This window comes from Leopardus geoffroyi, chromosome C3 (genome assembly GCF_018350155.1).
Source record: "Leopardus geoffroyi isolate Oge1 chromosome C3, O.geoffroyi_Oge1_pat1.0, whole genome shotgun sequence".
NCBI classification, from domain to species: domain Eukaryota; kingdom Metazoa; phylum Chordata; class Mammalia; order Carnivora; family Felidae; genus Leopardus; species Leopardus geoffroyi.
Window position 1 is genome coordinate 119,809,527 of NC_059338.1, and position 16,095 is coordinate 119,825,621.

A 16,095-nucleotide genomic window follows, 5' to 3' on the forward strand; every position below is an offset into this window, starting at 1 on the left:
AGAATCTGATTTTTCTTCCATCCTAGACATTCTTTCTTAGTTTTAATAGGGCAACAGAACAATCGGAGTCTCTGAGAAGCTAGATAATATGACTATATAATTTATCCATCATAGGTTTGTTGAAAAAATACACTCTATCTCTACAGAAAATAAAGATCTTCAAAAATCTTGTTTTTTAAGGTGTTTCACATATTTAGATTTAACTCAAGAGTCAAATTGAAGCCATTTAAAAAATTGCCGGGCACCTGGGTGGCTCAGTTAAGTGTCTGACTTCGGCTCAGGTCATGATTTCGTGGTTCTTGAGTTCAAGCCCTGTGTCAGGCTCTGTGCTGACAGCTCAGAGCCTGGAACCTGCCTCAGATTCTGTGTCTTCATCTCTCTCTGCCCCTCTACCACTCGTACTCTGTCTCTCTCTCTCAAGAAAATAAATAAAACATTAAAAAAATTGCTTGCACACTGTATTATCTATTGCTAAGAAACAAATTATCCTGAGGTGCCTGGGTGGCTCAGTCGGTTAAGCGTCCAACTTTGGCTCAGGTCATGATCTCACAGTTCATGGGTTCGAGCCCCACGTTGGGCTCTCTGCTGACAGCTCAGAGCCTGGAGCCCGCTTAGGATTTTATCTCCCTGTCTCTGCCCCTCCCAGCATGCATACTCTCTCTCTTTCTCTCTCAAAAATAAAGATTAAAAAAAGGCACAAATTATCCTAAAGTTTAGTCACTTAAAATAACAATAACCGTTTATTACTGCTCAGTTCCTATGGGATAGAAATTTGGGAGGCGCTAGAAAATCCCCTTAAATAATGACTCATATGCATAGCTAACAAGCTGGTGCCGAGAGCTGAGAAGAGGCCTCAGTTCCTCTCCATTTACGTTTTTTATAGGGCTTCTTCAGTCTTCACCTTAGTGACTTGTGAGTATATAATCCAAGAGACAAGAGCAAAAGCTGAAACGTCTTTTATGACCAAGTCTTTGAGGTCCTGTACCATTATTTCTACCATATTCTGTCACAGACCATCTCTGATTCAATGTGGGAAGGACCACACAAGGTGCAAACACCAGAAGGTAAGAACGCTTGGGACCATTCTGGAGGATGGCCAACATACAGCTATGTATGTTTACAACAGAATTTTAGAAACAAAATGAGTGTATTAGGTTACAAGTTGTAACAGTCCCAAGAATAACCAGGTGTTCTAAATCCCAAGTCTTTCCATTATATCACACTATGAGTCAATGTGCAATAACTCACAAAGTTCCCATCTCCTATGGTGTAAAAAAATTATTTTCAAAATTTACAAAAGAAATAAAAAATTACATAATGAAAGTATAAGAAGAAAATAATGGAAATAATAGAGTATAGAAAATATTCTGAACACACACAAAAAAATGGAAGTTGGAAAAACTTTAATGACAGAAAAAATATTAAATGTCTGTAAGTCAAAACCAAGAATAAAATAGTGGCAAATTATTAGCAGAAAAAAGAGCTCTTATAAATCAGTGAGAAAACAAGGAACAACCAATAAAAAATGTACAGATTATAAGATAATCAGACACAAATGATAAAATATGGATGATCAATAAATATGTGAGTTTTTCAATTATTAAAAAAAGCTTTGAAAAGAGTAACATTCATTTTTTAAATCTATTAGTATGGCAAATATTTCCAAATGGGCACTCTCATATACTTTGTTGTGTGTACAAATTAGCATAATATTTCAGGAAGGCAAGTGAGACAGCTATGCATAGCTGGAGGCTTCAAACTGCTCATTCCCTCTCACCTAGTATTTTCAATCATAAAAATCTTTCTAAAAGAATATAAATATGGTTATATCACTAGGTATGAGAATACGATTTGCTCAAAACCTTGTTTTAATATATCTTAGTCTGCACTGATACTAAGGGAGTTTTAAAGAAGAGAACTTGAGACTTAGTAAACTAAAATTAGTATTAGCTAAGTATATAAGACTAAAGCAAATTTTTAACTAATATTATATTTGACTTATGCTCTGTCCTCTATCATAAATGGCACATTTCTCTACTGTGTTTCCCTACCATTTGATATAAGGAAATAATTTTCAAATTATTTGATTATTGTAAAACATTTGTGACATAATTCAATTTAAAGTGAACTTAATGGATTTCTAAATGCTTTCCTCAACAAAAGCGAAGTTCTTAGTTCTATTAATACCATAAAAAGACTCAGTGTGGTCCCCAGTGTTTGAGTAGCAGCCATCTCACTCCTCTTTTGGGTGTTTAAAGTAGCTCTGTCAGTCTCAAAATTGAAATACAAAACAAAGACTCTATACAAAGAGTCTATATACACTCTGATGTATATACTTTTCACCCATGGTGCACAAAGATTCTTTCCTTAAACCAACTCTAGTCAAGTTCCTCTGAGCCATCTTCTCAAGTAGGGCTCAACTCTGGCCTATTAAAAACTCCAAACAGCACAAATGATCTCACCCACCACCTCTCCTGCAAATTAAAAAAACTTGAATACACACTATGTTGGTTCTAACAACTCAGGAATGACCATGCCCCACTTAAAGTGTCTGCCTGAGAAAGCTCAGGGCTGCTTAAAGAATTTACTGTTTGTTCCAGTACACCTGTAGACAATTTACAATGGTAAATCCTTCCTCTGTCTCTTTGAGATGTAGGGTTGACCTTTGAACAAAGCAGGGTTTAAGGGTGCTGACTCCCAGTGCGGTTGAAAATCCACCTAGAATTTTTGACTCTCCCCAAATTTAACTATTAATAGCCTACTGATAACCAGAAGCCTTACTGATAACAGAAACAGTCAGCTAACACATATTTAAAATGATATATGTATTATATACTGTATTCTTACTGTAAAGTAAGCTAGGAAGAAAGAAAAATATTACTAAGAAAATCATAAGGAAGAGAAAACAGCATCCAAATCTGTGTTGTTCAAAGGTCAACTGTATATGTCATCTCCTATAACTCAGAAGTGTCTTTGTTAAAGACCTGAAAGCCACTCTTATGAAATGTAATCATCAGGAAGGACAGGGCCTAGGACTCACAGTCCAAGTGGGAGAACAGAATTCTAACTAGTAGAGAAAACTGGCCTAATCACATTTACACCAATCAACACTTCATAATTTTTCACTTCTCTGACTCTACTTAGCTTCCACCCACCTCTCTACTCCCTCATTCTCCATTTGAAATGCCCAGTTACTTCTGTACAAAAAGGAGTTCAGATTAAACTGAATCTTCTTCCTTACTGCAATAGCATCTTACTGATTAAAATCTGTCCTTACCACTTTAACTAGTATTAGGCTTGTTTATCTTTGATAATAGAGGGATTTTTCCTTTGCGATTTAAGAAATAGTGGAATTGATAGAAAGAAATACATCTCAGATATCAGTATCCACGGCTGGTAATATACCACATATCTCTGCAGAGCCAACGAAATAATTTCCAAAATTCAGAATGGCATTCTGGTGATCTGAACACATAACTAAAGGTTGGAGGGCAAATGAGGCTTAAATCCACAAAAGCGCTGAAACAATATTTCAGAGGATCACATGAGCAAAAACTCTGGACACCATCCAACTAGCTTACAACAAGAAAAAAATAAAGGTTAAGAACTGGAAGGCTCACTGGGATATAAATGTGAAGTGAAAGAATTTACCTAGTAAGCCACAGTTAGATTTGGGGAGGGGGGGGGAGAGGAGATGATTTTATGTTGTTAGTTGTGGGTTTTATTTAAGACTATAACAACTCATATTACACCATGAAGGCTGAAAAAGTAATTACCTTCAAAACTGGGAAAAATACCTATTCAAATGAATGAAGCCTCTACCCTTAACTAAAACATATGAGGAAAAGGGATAGTAAAAATATGAATTTATGAGAAGAAAATGTCAAGGCCTTGAGAACAGGAAGAAATTAGACTTATAAATTTCAAGAGGGACAATGTCCAAGTGCCAAGCCAACAGGCTAAATCAAGGGCACTCAAGAATGTGATCAATTATGAGTGCACTTTTAAATTCTACAAAGCCATCTTAATTTTAGAACATTAACTCTCCATTATTCTAATTAAAAATAAAAAATAATGATCAGAAAACCTGTGTTCTAGTCAAAACTCTGCAATTACTTCTGTTCTTGAGCAAGCCACTTACCTTAAAAGTTATTTAATAAATGAGTCATTGGGATTACAGGACTCACAGGTTTCTTCTACCTTTAAAACATGATTCACAAGCTTTAATTTTAAAAATTAATTTACTTTTTGTTGTAGGCTGAGTTATTTCCCCCTGCCCCCAAATTCAAATGTTTAAGTCCTAACCCCTGGTACCTCAGAAGTGACTCTATTTGGAAATAGCATCTTTAAATAAAGGTAATTCAATTAAAATGATATTACTAGGGTGCTCTTCATCCAATAATGACTGATGCCTTTGTAAAAGGAGAAAACCTGGATACAGACACATGCACAGAGGGAAGACCATATGATTATAAAAAGATGGCCATCTATAAGCCAAAAAGAGAGGAGTCCCCAGAAGAAACTAACCTTGTTGACACCTTGATTTCAGCCTTCTAGCTGCCAGAATTGTGAGAGAAAATACATTTCTGGTCTTTAAGACATCCAGTCTTTATTATTTGGGTATGGCAGCCCTGGTAAACTAATACACCTTTAAGTTATTAAAAAAAAAAAAAATAGATTGCCTAGGGTCTACAGGATGCTGCTACTAGCAGTTCTGAATCCATCAACTTCAGAAATGTATGAATGTTTACAAAATTTTATTTTTCCTCTGAGCATACTCTGCTCAATTAAATTACAAGAGATAACTTCAAATTTATACCATTTATAAAAGTTTCCTTTCAAAGTATGTTGAACATTACAGCCTTCCTACAAAGTCATTTTGGCAGATAAATATGATAATCTTTGTGGGGAGGAAAATTATAATCTTTATATGAAGGTTCAATACAGTCTAATATAATAAAATTGGAAAGTATCTAGACAGCAAGGATAGAAGTATGGTTAAATAAATTTTAGTATGTGATAAAATATAGAATTACTACATTAGCTTACAAAGAATACCACTGAATGATACAGGGAAAAACACATTAACATTAAGAGAGCTACGCAGAATGCAAAACTGAATACAATCCCAATTCTTATACACACACAAACAAAATTCACCAATTTTTAGTCATTATTATCTCTGGGTTGAGTTAAGAGAAATGATCATGTGCACTAAAAAAGAGGTGCCATGCACGACCATACACAAAATCATTCCATCAAGTTTAGGAGAGGAGCTGTTTTGCCTAATTCACAAAAAAAAAGAAAGTCAAGCACAATGAGGAGATAGAACAATATGCTCCAAACAAGAACAAGACAAAACCTCAGAAAAAGAACTAAATGAAACAGAGACAACCAATCCACCTGATAAAGAACTGAGTGTAAGGGTCATAAAGATGCTCACTGGACTGGAGAGTAAAGTGGATGAACTTAGTGACAATTTCAACAAAGACATAGAAAATATAAAACTGAACTGGGGCACCTGGGCAGCTTAGTCCGTTAAGAGTCCGATCTCAGCTCAGGTTGTGAACTCGCAGTTCGTGAGTTTGAGCCCCACGTCAGGCTCTATGCTGATGGCTCATAGCCGTCTGGAGACTGCTTCAGATTTGTGTCTCCCTCTCTCTCTGTTCCTCCCCAGCTCCCACTCTGTCTCTCTCTCTCTCAAAAATAAAGATTTAAAAAAATTAAAAACAACAACAAAAAAAAAGAAAATATAAAACAGAACTAATCTGGGTTGAAGAATACAAAAACAAAAATGAAAAATACGCTAGAGGGAACAGATTAGACAATGAAGAAAAACTCAGTGATCTGGAAGGAAGGGTAACAGCACCCACGCTGAACAACAAAAAGAAAACTGAAATTTTTAAAATTGAGGATAAGCTATGGGATCTCTTGGACAAAATCAAGCAATCATTTACATTATATTGGTTCCAGAAGGAAAAGAGAGAAAGGGACAGTTTTCTGTCCCTGTTATTTGAGAAATAACAGCTGAAAACTTCCCCAACCTGGAGAAGGAAATAGACATCATGGTTTCAGGAAGCACAGAGGGTTCTAAACAAGATGACCCGAGGGGATCCATGCCACAACACATAAAAATTAACATATCAGGGGTGCCTGGGTGGCTTAGTTGGTTAAGCGTCCAATTTCAGCTCAGGTCATGATCTCACGGTTCACAACTTTGAGCCCTACATCGGGCTCTGTGCTGACAGCTCAGAGCCTGGAGCCTGCTTCCGATTCTGTGTCTCCCTCTCTCCCTGCCCCTCCCATGCTCATGCTCTGTCTCTCTGTGTCTCTCAATAATAAATAAACGTTAAAAAATAAAAAATAAAAATTATATGCCAACAAATTGGATAACCTATAAGAAATGGATAAATTCTAGAAATATATGATATTCCAAAGTGAATAAGGAAAAAAACAGAAAATCAGAACAGACCAATTACTAGTAACGAAATTGGGGAAAAAATTCCCAAAAAACAAAGAACCAGATGGATTCATAGGAGAACTCTACCAAACACTTAAAGAAGAGTTAACACCTGTTCTCCTCAGACTATTCCAAAAAACAGAAGAGGAGGGAAAACTTACAAATACATTCAACAAGGCCAAAATTACTCTGATACCAAAACCAAAGACACTACAAAAAAAGAATACTACAGGCCAATATTCCTGATGAACACAAATGCAAAACGCCTCAACAAAATTTTAGCAAACTGTATTCAATAATACATTAAAAGGATCATTCACTATAATCAAGTGGGATTTATCCTGGGGATGTAGGGATGGTTCAATATTCACAAATCAATGTGATACACCACATTAACAAAATCAAAGATAAAAACCACATGATCATCTCAATAGACGCAGAAAAGGCTTATGACAACGTTCAACATACATTCATAATAAAAATTAAACAAAGTGGGTTTACAGGGAATGTAATAAAAGCCATATACGAAAACCCCACACCTAATAATATCATACTCACTGTAAAAACTGAGAGCTTTTCCTCTAAGATCACGAACAAGACAAGGATGTTCACTCTTGCCACTTTTATTCAACATAGTATTTAAAATCCTTGGTAAAGCAATCAAACAAGAAAAAGAAGAGAAGATATCCAAAATGGCAAGAAAAAAGTCAAACTGTCACTATTTGGAGGTGACATGATACCACACACAGAAAACCCTAAGGACTCCACCAAAAATCTATCAGAACTAATAGATGAATGCAGTAAACTTTCAGGATACAAAATTAACATCCGTTACATTTCTATACACTAATAGTGAAGCAGGGGAAAGAGACATTAACAAAACAATTCTGGGGCAACAGGGTGGCTCAGTAGGTTAAGCATCTGACTTTGGCTCAGGTCATAATCTCATAGCTCATGGGTTCAAGCCCCATGTTGGGCTCTGTGCTGACAGCATGGAGCCTGGGGCCTACTTCGGTTTCTGTCTGTCTCTCTCTCTCTTTCTGTCTCTCCCGGCTTGTGCGCTCTCTCTCTCAAAATAAATAAACATTAAAAAAATTTTTAAGTAAATAAAATTTTTTTTACAAAATTAAGAAAAAAAGAAAACAATTCCATTTATAATTATACCAAAAGAATAAAATATCTAGGAATATAACCAAGGAGGTAAAAGACTGATATTGTGAAAATTATAAAACACTAATGAACAAATTGAAGATGACAGAAATGGAAAGACATACCATATTCATCGGTTGGAAGAATATTGTTAAAATGTCCATACTACCCAAAGCAATCTGCAGATTTAATGCATCCCTATCAAAATATCAATAGTATTTTCCACAGAACTAAAACAAATTGTCCTAAAATTTGTATGGAACTACAAAAGAGCCCAAACAGCCAAAGCAATCTTGAAAAAGAACAAAGCTTGGAGGTATCATAATCACAGACTTCCAAGATATACTACAAGGCAATAATAATCAAACAGTATGGTTCTGGCACAAAAATAGACACATAGATTAATGGAACAGAATACAGAGCCAAGAAATAAACCCACACTTATATGGTTATTCTATGACCAAGGAGGCAAGAATTCACAGGGGGAAAGACAGTCTGTTCAATAAATGGTACTGGAAAAACTGGCTAACTACATGCAAAAAAATGAAACTGAACCCCTTTCTTAAACCACACACATAAACTCAAAATGAATTAAAGACCCAAATGTGAGATCTGAAATCATAAATTCCCAGAAGAAAATAAAGGGAGTAATCTCTTTGACACTGGCCTTAGCAACATTTTTATAGAAAGGTCTCCTCAGGCAAGGGAAGCAAAAGCAAAAGTAAACTATTGGGACCACACCAAACGAAAAACCTTTTGCACAACAAAGGAAACCATCAACAAAACAAAAAGGGAACTAGTAAATGGGAGGAGATATTTGCAAATGATCTATCCAATAAGGGACTGATAAAAAAAAAAATAAATAAATAAAAACAAAAACAAAAAACTTCTACAACTCAACACCAAAAAACCCCAAACAAGCTGATTTAAAATGGGTAGAGGGGAGCCTGGGTGGCTTAGTTAAGTGTCCAACTCTTGGTTTCAGCTCAGGTCATGATCTCAGTTTGTGAGCCCCATGTCGGGGCTTTGAGCTGACAGCAAAGTCTGCTTCGGATTTTCTTTCTCTCTGCCCCTCCCTGGCCTGTTCTATTTCTCTCAAAATAAATAAACATTTAAAATGGGCAGAGGATCTAAACAGACATCTTTCCAAAGAAAACGTACAGATAGCCAACAGACATGTAAAGATGCTCAACATCACTCACTAATCATCAGGGAAATACAAAGCAAAACCACAATGAGGTATCACCTCACACCTGTCAGAATGTGGAAATAACAAGAAATAACAAGTATTGGGGAGAATGTGGAGAATGTATTGTTGTAGGAATGTGCACTGTTGTGGGAATATAAATTGATGCAGCCACTGTGGAAAACAGTATGGAGGTTTGTCAAAACATTAAAAAGAGAAATACCATATGATCCAGTAATTCTACTACTGGGTATTTACCCAAAGAAAACGAAAACACTGACTCGAAGAGATACATGCATCCCTATGTTTACTGCAGCATTATTTGCAACTGCCAAGATATGGAAGAACCCATGTCTATCAATAGATGAATGGATAAAAAAGATGTGGGGGCACCTGTGTGGCTCAGTCAGCTAAGTGTCCAACTCTTGATTTGGACTCAGGTCATGATCTCACAGTTTGTGAGTTCAACCCTGTGTCAGGCTAACAGTGTGGGGACTGCTTGGAATTCTGTCTCTCCCTTTATCTCAGTCCTTCCTCCCAAAATAAATAAAACTTAAAAAAAAAAAAGTTAAAAAATCAAACGATGTGGAGTATGTGTGTGTATATATGTACGTATATACACATATACGTGTGTATATGTATCTATATACACGTGTGTGCGCACGCATACACACACACACACACACACACACACAGAGGGATATTACTCAACCCTACAAAAGAATGAGATCTTGCCATCTGCGACAACATGGACAGACCTACAGGCTAAGTGAAACAAGTCAGAGAAAGACAAATAACATATGATTTCACTTACATGTGGAGAAATAGACACACAAATACAGAGAACAAACTGATGGTGGCCAGAGGGGAAAGGATGGGGGATGGACAAAAATGGGTGAAGAAGTGGGAGACATAGGCTCCAAGTTACGGAATAAGTCACAAGCATACAAGGTACAGCATGGGGAATATAGTCAGTGGTGTTATAATGGCTTTGTATGGTAACCGTGGCTACACTTGTGGTGAGCACAGCCTAGATATAGAGTTGTTAAATCACTATGTTGTATATCTGAAACTAATGTAGCATTGTACATCAAGTATACTCAAAAAAAAATAAAAGTCTCATGCAAAACTTAATCAAATGCAGAAAGCGCTAATATAAATTGGCAAAACCAAACATAATTCTGAAATAACAGAAGTTAACTGAGGTATTATATATTTACACCAATAATGCCATATAGCCAAGAAAAAAGCACAAATCCAGCCACCATCAGACCAGGCAGGGTATTATATGCTTAAAAGACCTACTACTTATTTCTAGAACCAAGAGAGAATTGCATGACCAAAAGCCATGGCATAGCAGGGAATTAAACTTCCATTGCTTCAAAAGAGTATTTTTTTTAAAACATCTGTACACATAAAAATTGGTAAGGCTTTTACATTTTCTTGACTCATAACTCCTTATGTCCAAAAACTACATCAAACACGGATTTTTAGGTTGTATGTGGATTTTTGTTAAAAACAGAAAAAAACTTTAAAAAATCAACTCATTATTTAAAACATTAGCATTTTAGCCTGTAACTCAGCACATCTTTTGGAAATGAGAAAATTTCTAAAGAAATAAAGGAGTGCACAGGAAGATTTACATATCTGAACAGGGGCACTGGTTTGAGTGAACTATTATTAGGAACTGCCTAAATGTTAAATAATAAGGGATAAGTTAAATCATAAACCAGACTCTTTGGACCACCCAATATTTTGAGATTTTGCTAAAAGAAATGAACTCTTATCCCAGAATTATGAACATAAGGATACCCCAAAATTTTTGCAGGAGATTTACAAATAACTGAAGCTTAAACCATCTTACCCAGGCTAGAAATATTTAGTATCATGTAAACATTATGTTCATATTACATTGTTAAATGAAAAAAGCAGGGGATAAACCAGTAGATGCAAAAAAAGAAATATGTATCTATGAACAGTAAAAAGACAAGAGACCAAGTTATTAGGAGTGGTTATCCTCGGATAGAATTACAGATAATTTATATTCCTCTATGATTTTGTATATTCTCTGTATTTTCTATAATGAACTAGTTATATAATAAGAAAATGTGAGTAAGAATTTATCCTGTACAAATTACTAAAAAGTTAGCAATAGGCTCAAATTATGATCATTTTGTCAAGTTTTAAAGTATGTAATAAGAAAGTAATAAATCACTGATGATCACTGATAACAGGGTACTCACGGATAACTAAGATCATCCTGTAAATCTGCTAGATGGAGAAAGGTCAGAGTACTTCCTATTTCATGTAATACCACAAACTTAAAAGCAATCACAGGCAATAACTAAAAGTTCTCTTTTGTAAATACAAAACTATTTTTTGCTGTTGGACTTCAGGATACTTTGTAAAGAGTCTAAAATAAGTTTTTAAAGAAACAAAGATCAGAACAAAAACTTACATTTTCTATTGTGTATTAACAGAGCTTGTTTCAGATCTATGGTTGCTCTTCCTAATAAAGCATCTGCCTTTAAAGTATAATGACTCCAAACTCGAAATTCCAATGTAGTCTGTGGGGTCACATTTCTGTATGGGTAAAATTATAACAAAAATACAGGAGTATACATTTACTTCAATAATTTTTAAAAAGCCATGAATTCAGTTTGAGAAAAAATACTGTATGAAACAGTAAACTATCTGAATTATAAATAAAAATAATGATTTGCTTTCACGTATATTAGGACTTCAGTAACTAAGAGTTTTTATAATTAGCAAACCAAAATAGCAGCAATAGATCAAGAGTCCTGTTGAGATTTCACAATAACACTATTTCTATTTGAACGAATTCCTAAAGATTTAAGACAACTGATGGCATTATTTTTTAACACTTCTACTATGCCAACATTATGTTTCAAATGACAAAATTAAGGATAACTGATTTTTTACACTATTTTTACAAGACAGTAACAGAAAATATGGGTATATGGAATAATTCAGTTAATAAAACAAAAAGCAAGAATTATTATACTTCCTCTCTAAAGAAAATAAAATTAACCAAAAGTCTCATCATACTTAAAATTGTATATTCACACTAGAAAATCGCACTCCTACTTTGAAGTCATCTTACAACTACAACAACAAAATCACAAAAGATTTTCAAGCATACTTTCCCTTTTGGAAATTTTGCATTCTCTATGCAAGGTACTTACACGGTTAGTTGTTCATCCCATTTTGGATTAGAAGAACTACTGGATTTTGCTGTTTTCTTAATTTCTCCATCTACAACTACTTCTGTATATATTGCTGTTCCAAACCAGTTCTTTTTTCTTTTTAGTTTGGCACTAGAAACTAACAGAAACATGGTAATCAGTAGTGAATACATGTAAACAAATAGTATTTTGTAGTAATAAATCAATAAAAACGGAACTGTGCTTCTTAAGCAACTTAAACTCTTTTCCTTGGAGAATGAAGAAACAATACAAAAGGGCTATTATTGATAATGCCCAAGAATCATCTGAATTCTTGACAGTTTTACAGAAATAAAATTCACATACCATATAATTCACCCATTTAATCTGTATAATTCAATGTTTTTTTTTTTTATTTTTTTACATTATTCATTTTTGAGAGACAGAGAGAGACAGCACAAGCGGGGGAAGGGGCAGAGAGAGAGGGAGACAGAATCTCAAGCACCTTCAGCCTCCGAACTGTCAGCACAGAGCCTGACGCGGGGCTCAAACTCACAAACTGCAAGATCATGACCTGAGCCAGTCAGATGCTTAACCGACTGAGCCACCCAGGCGCCCCTATAATTCAATGATTTTAATATATTCACAGTTGTGCAACCATCACCATAAGCGAATTAAAAACATATTCATCACCCCAAAAAGAAACCCCACATAGTCACCCTATTTCCTCCCAGTCCCTCCCCCTTGGCCCTAGGCTACTACCAATTACTCTCCATCTATAGATTTGCCTATTCTGGACATTTCACAGAAATGGATTCATATAACATATGGTTTTTTGTGACTGTCTTCTTTCACACTTAGCATGCTTTCAAGGTTCATCCATGTTGTAGCATGTATCAGTACTTCATTCCTTTTATTGACAAATAATATTCCACTGTACAGGTATCCTTTTTATCTGCCCATTCATCAGTTGATAGAGATCTGGGCTGTTTCTACTGGGTTGTTGTCTATTGTGCATAATACTACTATAAACATTCATGCACAAGTTTTTGTGTGGACATATGTTTTCATTTCTCTTGGCATACACCTAGGAGTGGAACTACTGGGTCATATGATAACTCTGTTGAATAATGCCAGATGTTTTCCAAAGTAGTTGTACCATTTTACATCCCCACCAGCAGGATATAAGGGTTCCAATTTCTCCACATCCTTGCCAACCATTTGAATTTAATAATGAACTGCATCAAGCATCAAGAGAAAGGTAAGTATCTTCAGATTCAACATACCTATTAACCTGTGCACTACAGGTAGTGTTTCATACTTGCCTACTGAAAATTATATGAACTTGGGCAATATTTAAAAAAATGCTTTATCCGGTTTTTTGGTTTCCAAAAAAAAGGGAAGTATTTGCTTTTTCATATAAAAACATTAATATCAAAATGTCATTTGAGAAATTAACCATAACCCTTCACAGGTTTATGAAGTTTAAAAAGTGAATTTTATACCAAATTGACCTGATTTGGAGGAAGACCTATTTAATTTAAGCTAAGCAATTAATTTTAAATAATTTTTACAACTACTAATTCAAATAAGGAGTATGTATTTTCAGCGCAAACTACGACTACCAGCAGTAATAACTTATCAAGATCACCTCTATCATCTATTACCTATGAATACATGGGTCTGAGATGAGAAAGTGGAACACTTCCTCCATGCCGTATCTGTATCACATGTTAAGGATAGGAACATAAGCTAATGCCTTCCATTCTACTGTGAGAAAATAGTAACAAACAGTCACACAAATAAATCACTGAAATACAAAGTGATAAATGCTGCCACAAGTATTTGAAATATAGTATATCTTTAATTAATATCTGAAGTACAGCAAGAGAGACTCAAAGAAATACTATAATTAAGTACTGGTAACATAAAACAATCAGAGTGTTCAATGGTATGCCTGAAGTGCTATTATCAGGGTCTTGGCAAAACTCATTCCCATCCTTCTGTTGCAAATTGCTCTAAGTTCAACACCACTGTAGTGACATAGAAGGCACAGACATCTCTCTCTCAAAAAGTCCCCCACCCAAGATTCTTCACTCCAAATTGAAGAGTGATTTCCTCAAAATAAGCAGGGCTTATCGATACACTAGAAGGGGAAGGCAATACTGCATGGTGTTAAAAGCAAAAGGTGTCTTTTCAACAAATGGTGCTGGCACAATTGGACATCCACATGCAAAAATATTAATGCAAGCACAAACCTAACATCCTTCATAAAAATTAACTCAAAATGTATCACAGACCTAAATGTAAAACATAAAACCATAATACTCTTTAGAAGATAAGAAAATCTACATGACCTTGGGTATAGTGATGCTTTCTTAAATACAACACCAAAGGCATGATCCATGAAAGAAACAACTGATAAGTTGTACTTCATTAATGTTAAAAACTTCTGCTCTGCAAAAGACAATGTCAAGAGAATAAGAAGACATACCACAGAATGAAAGAAAATATATGCAAAGGACACATCTGATAAAGAACTGTTGTCCAAAATATATACAGGACTCTTAAAACTCAACAAGAAAACAACCTTATTTTTAAAAAATGGGCCAAAGACCTTAACAGCACTTTACCCGATAAGTATGTGGACAACAAGTAAGCATATGAAAAGCTGTTTAAAATGTTATCTGAAAAAAACAAATTTAAGCAACCATGAGATACCACTACACATACATATTAGAACAGCCAAACTCTGGAACACCAGCAACACTAAACGTTGCGGAGTATGTGGAGGAACAGGAACTCTTACTCATTGCTGGTGGGAACGCAAAATGGTACAGCCACTTTGAAAAACAGTTTGTTGGTTTCTTATAACTAGACACAGGCTTACCATATGAGCCAGGAATTGTACTCCTTGGTATTTATCCAAAGGAGGTGAAAAGTTGTATCTACACAAAAAAACACACATGGATATTTACAGCAGTTTTATTCATAACTGCCAAAACTTAGAAGCAACCAAGATGTCCTTCAGTAGGTGAATGAACAAACTGTAGTATACCCAGACAATGGAATATTATGCAGCACTAAAGAGAAATAAGCTATCAAGCCACAGAAAAACCTACAGAAAACTTAAATGCATATTTAAGTTTTATTTAGTTTTACCAAATGAAAAATGTCAATCTGAAAAGGCTATATACTGCATAATTCTAACTATACAACATTCCAGGAAAGACAGTAAAAAGATCAGTGGTTGCCAGGGCTTGGGGAATGGGTGAGGAATGAACAGATGGAGCACAGAAGAATTTTAGGGCAGTGAAAACACTCCATGTTACTAAAGATGGATACAGGTCATTATACAATTGTCCAAACCTGCAGAAGGTATAACACCAAGAATGAGCCTTAAAGTAAACTATGCACTTTGAGTGACTATGATGTGTGAAAGTAGGTTCATCAATTGTAATGAATGCCCCACTCTGGTGAATGATTATTAATGGAGGAGGCTATGCATGTGTAGGATCAGAGGTATATGGGAAATCTCTGTACCTTCCTCTCAATTTTGCTGTGAACCTAAAGCTGCTTTTAAAAAAAATAAGTGATGTGGACACATCTGGGTTCATATTTTAACTCTGCCACTTACTAGATATCTGACCTTAAGTAAATCAATTAACCTCTCTGACCCTCAATTTTCTCATTTGAAAAATAGGGGAACAATAGTATCTGATTCTTAGGATTGGTGAAGGAAAGCCTAAAAGTACAATTATTATAAATGCATGCCTGGCACCCACTTATGGTAACTATTACCTATTATTATTATCATTATTATTATTCTTATTTACTGTATAGAATTAACTCTTCTGAGTTAATTACAGATACATTCAAAATCTATCCATTTTACACCTTTTATTGGCAAAGTCTTCAATAATACTAGGTGCTAGCAAGGTAAAGAAAGTGATTTTTAAAAGACAATTTGGGCAAAAATTTAATATAAATAACTAAAATGCTATGATTTTAAGTAACTAAAAGATAACCTTGTTAATTCAAGTAAGATTCTAATTAGTGAAATACACAGGATAAACTTTATTTTCCCATTTAATAAGTTTCCTTTGGTGTTATAC

At 35.0% G+C, this 16,095-nt stretch overlaps 1 protein-coding gene across 6 annotated transcripts in view; it reads right to left on the reverse strand.

The window, feature by feature from the left end:
• WWP1 (WW domain containing E3 ubiquitin protein ligase 1) overlaps nt 1-16,095 on the reverse strand; it is a 134,866-nt gene that overhangs the window by 77,176 nt on the left and 41,595 nt on the right. For all 6 annotated transcript variants that reach the window (XM_045454570.1, XM_045454569.1, XM_045454573.1 and 3 more), the window contains 2 exons: nt 12,002-12,140; nt 11,254-11,378 (listed from right to left, as the gene is read on the reverse strand). In XM_045454570.1, the coding sequence (XP_045310526.1) occupies nt 11,254-11,378; nt 12,002-12,140 (264 nt within the window). The remainder of the gene's footprint in view (nt 1-11,253; nt 11,379-12,001; nt 12,141-16,095) is intronic.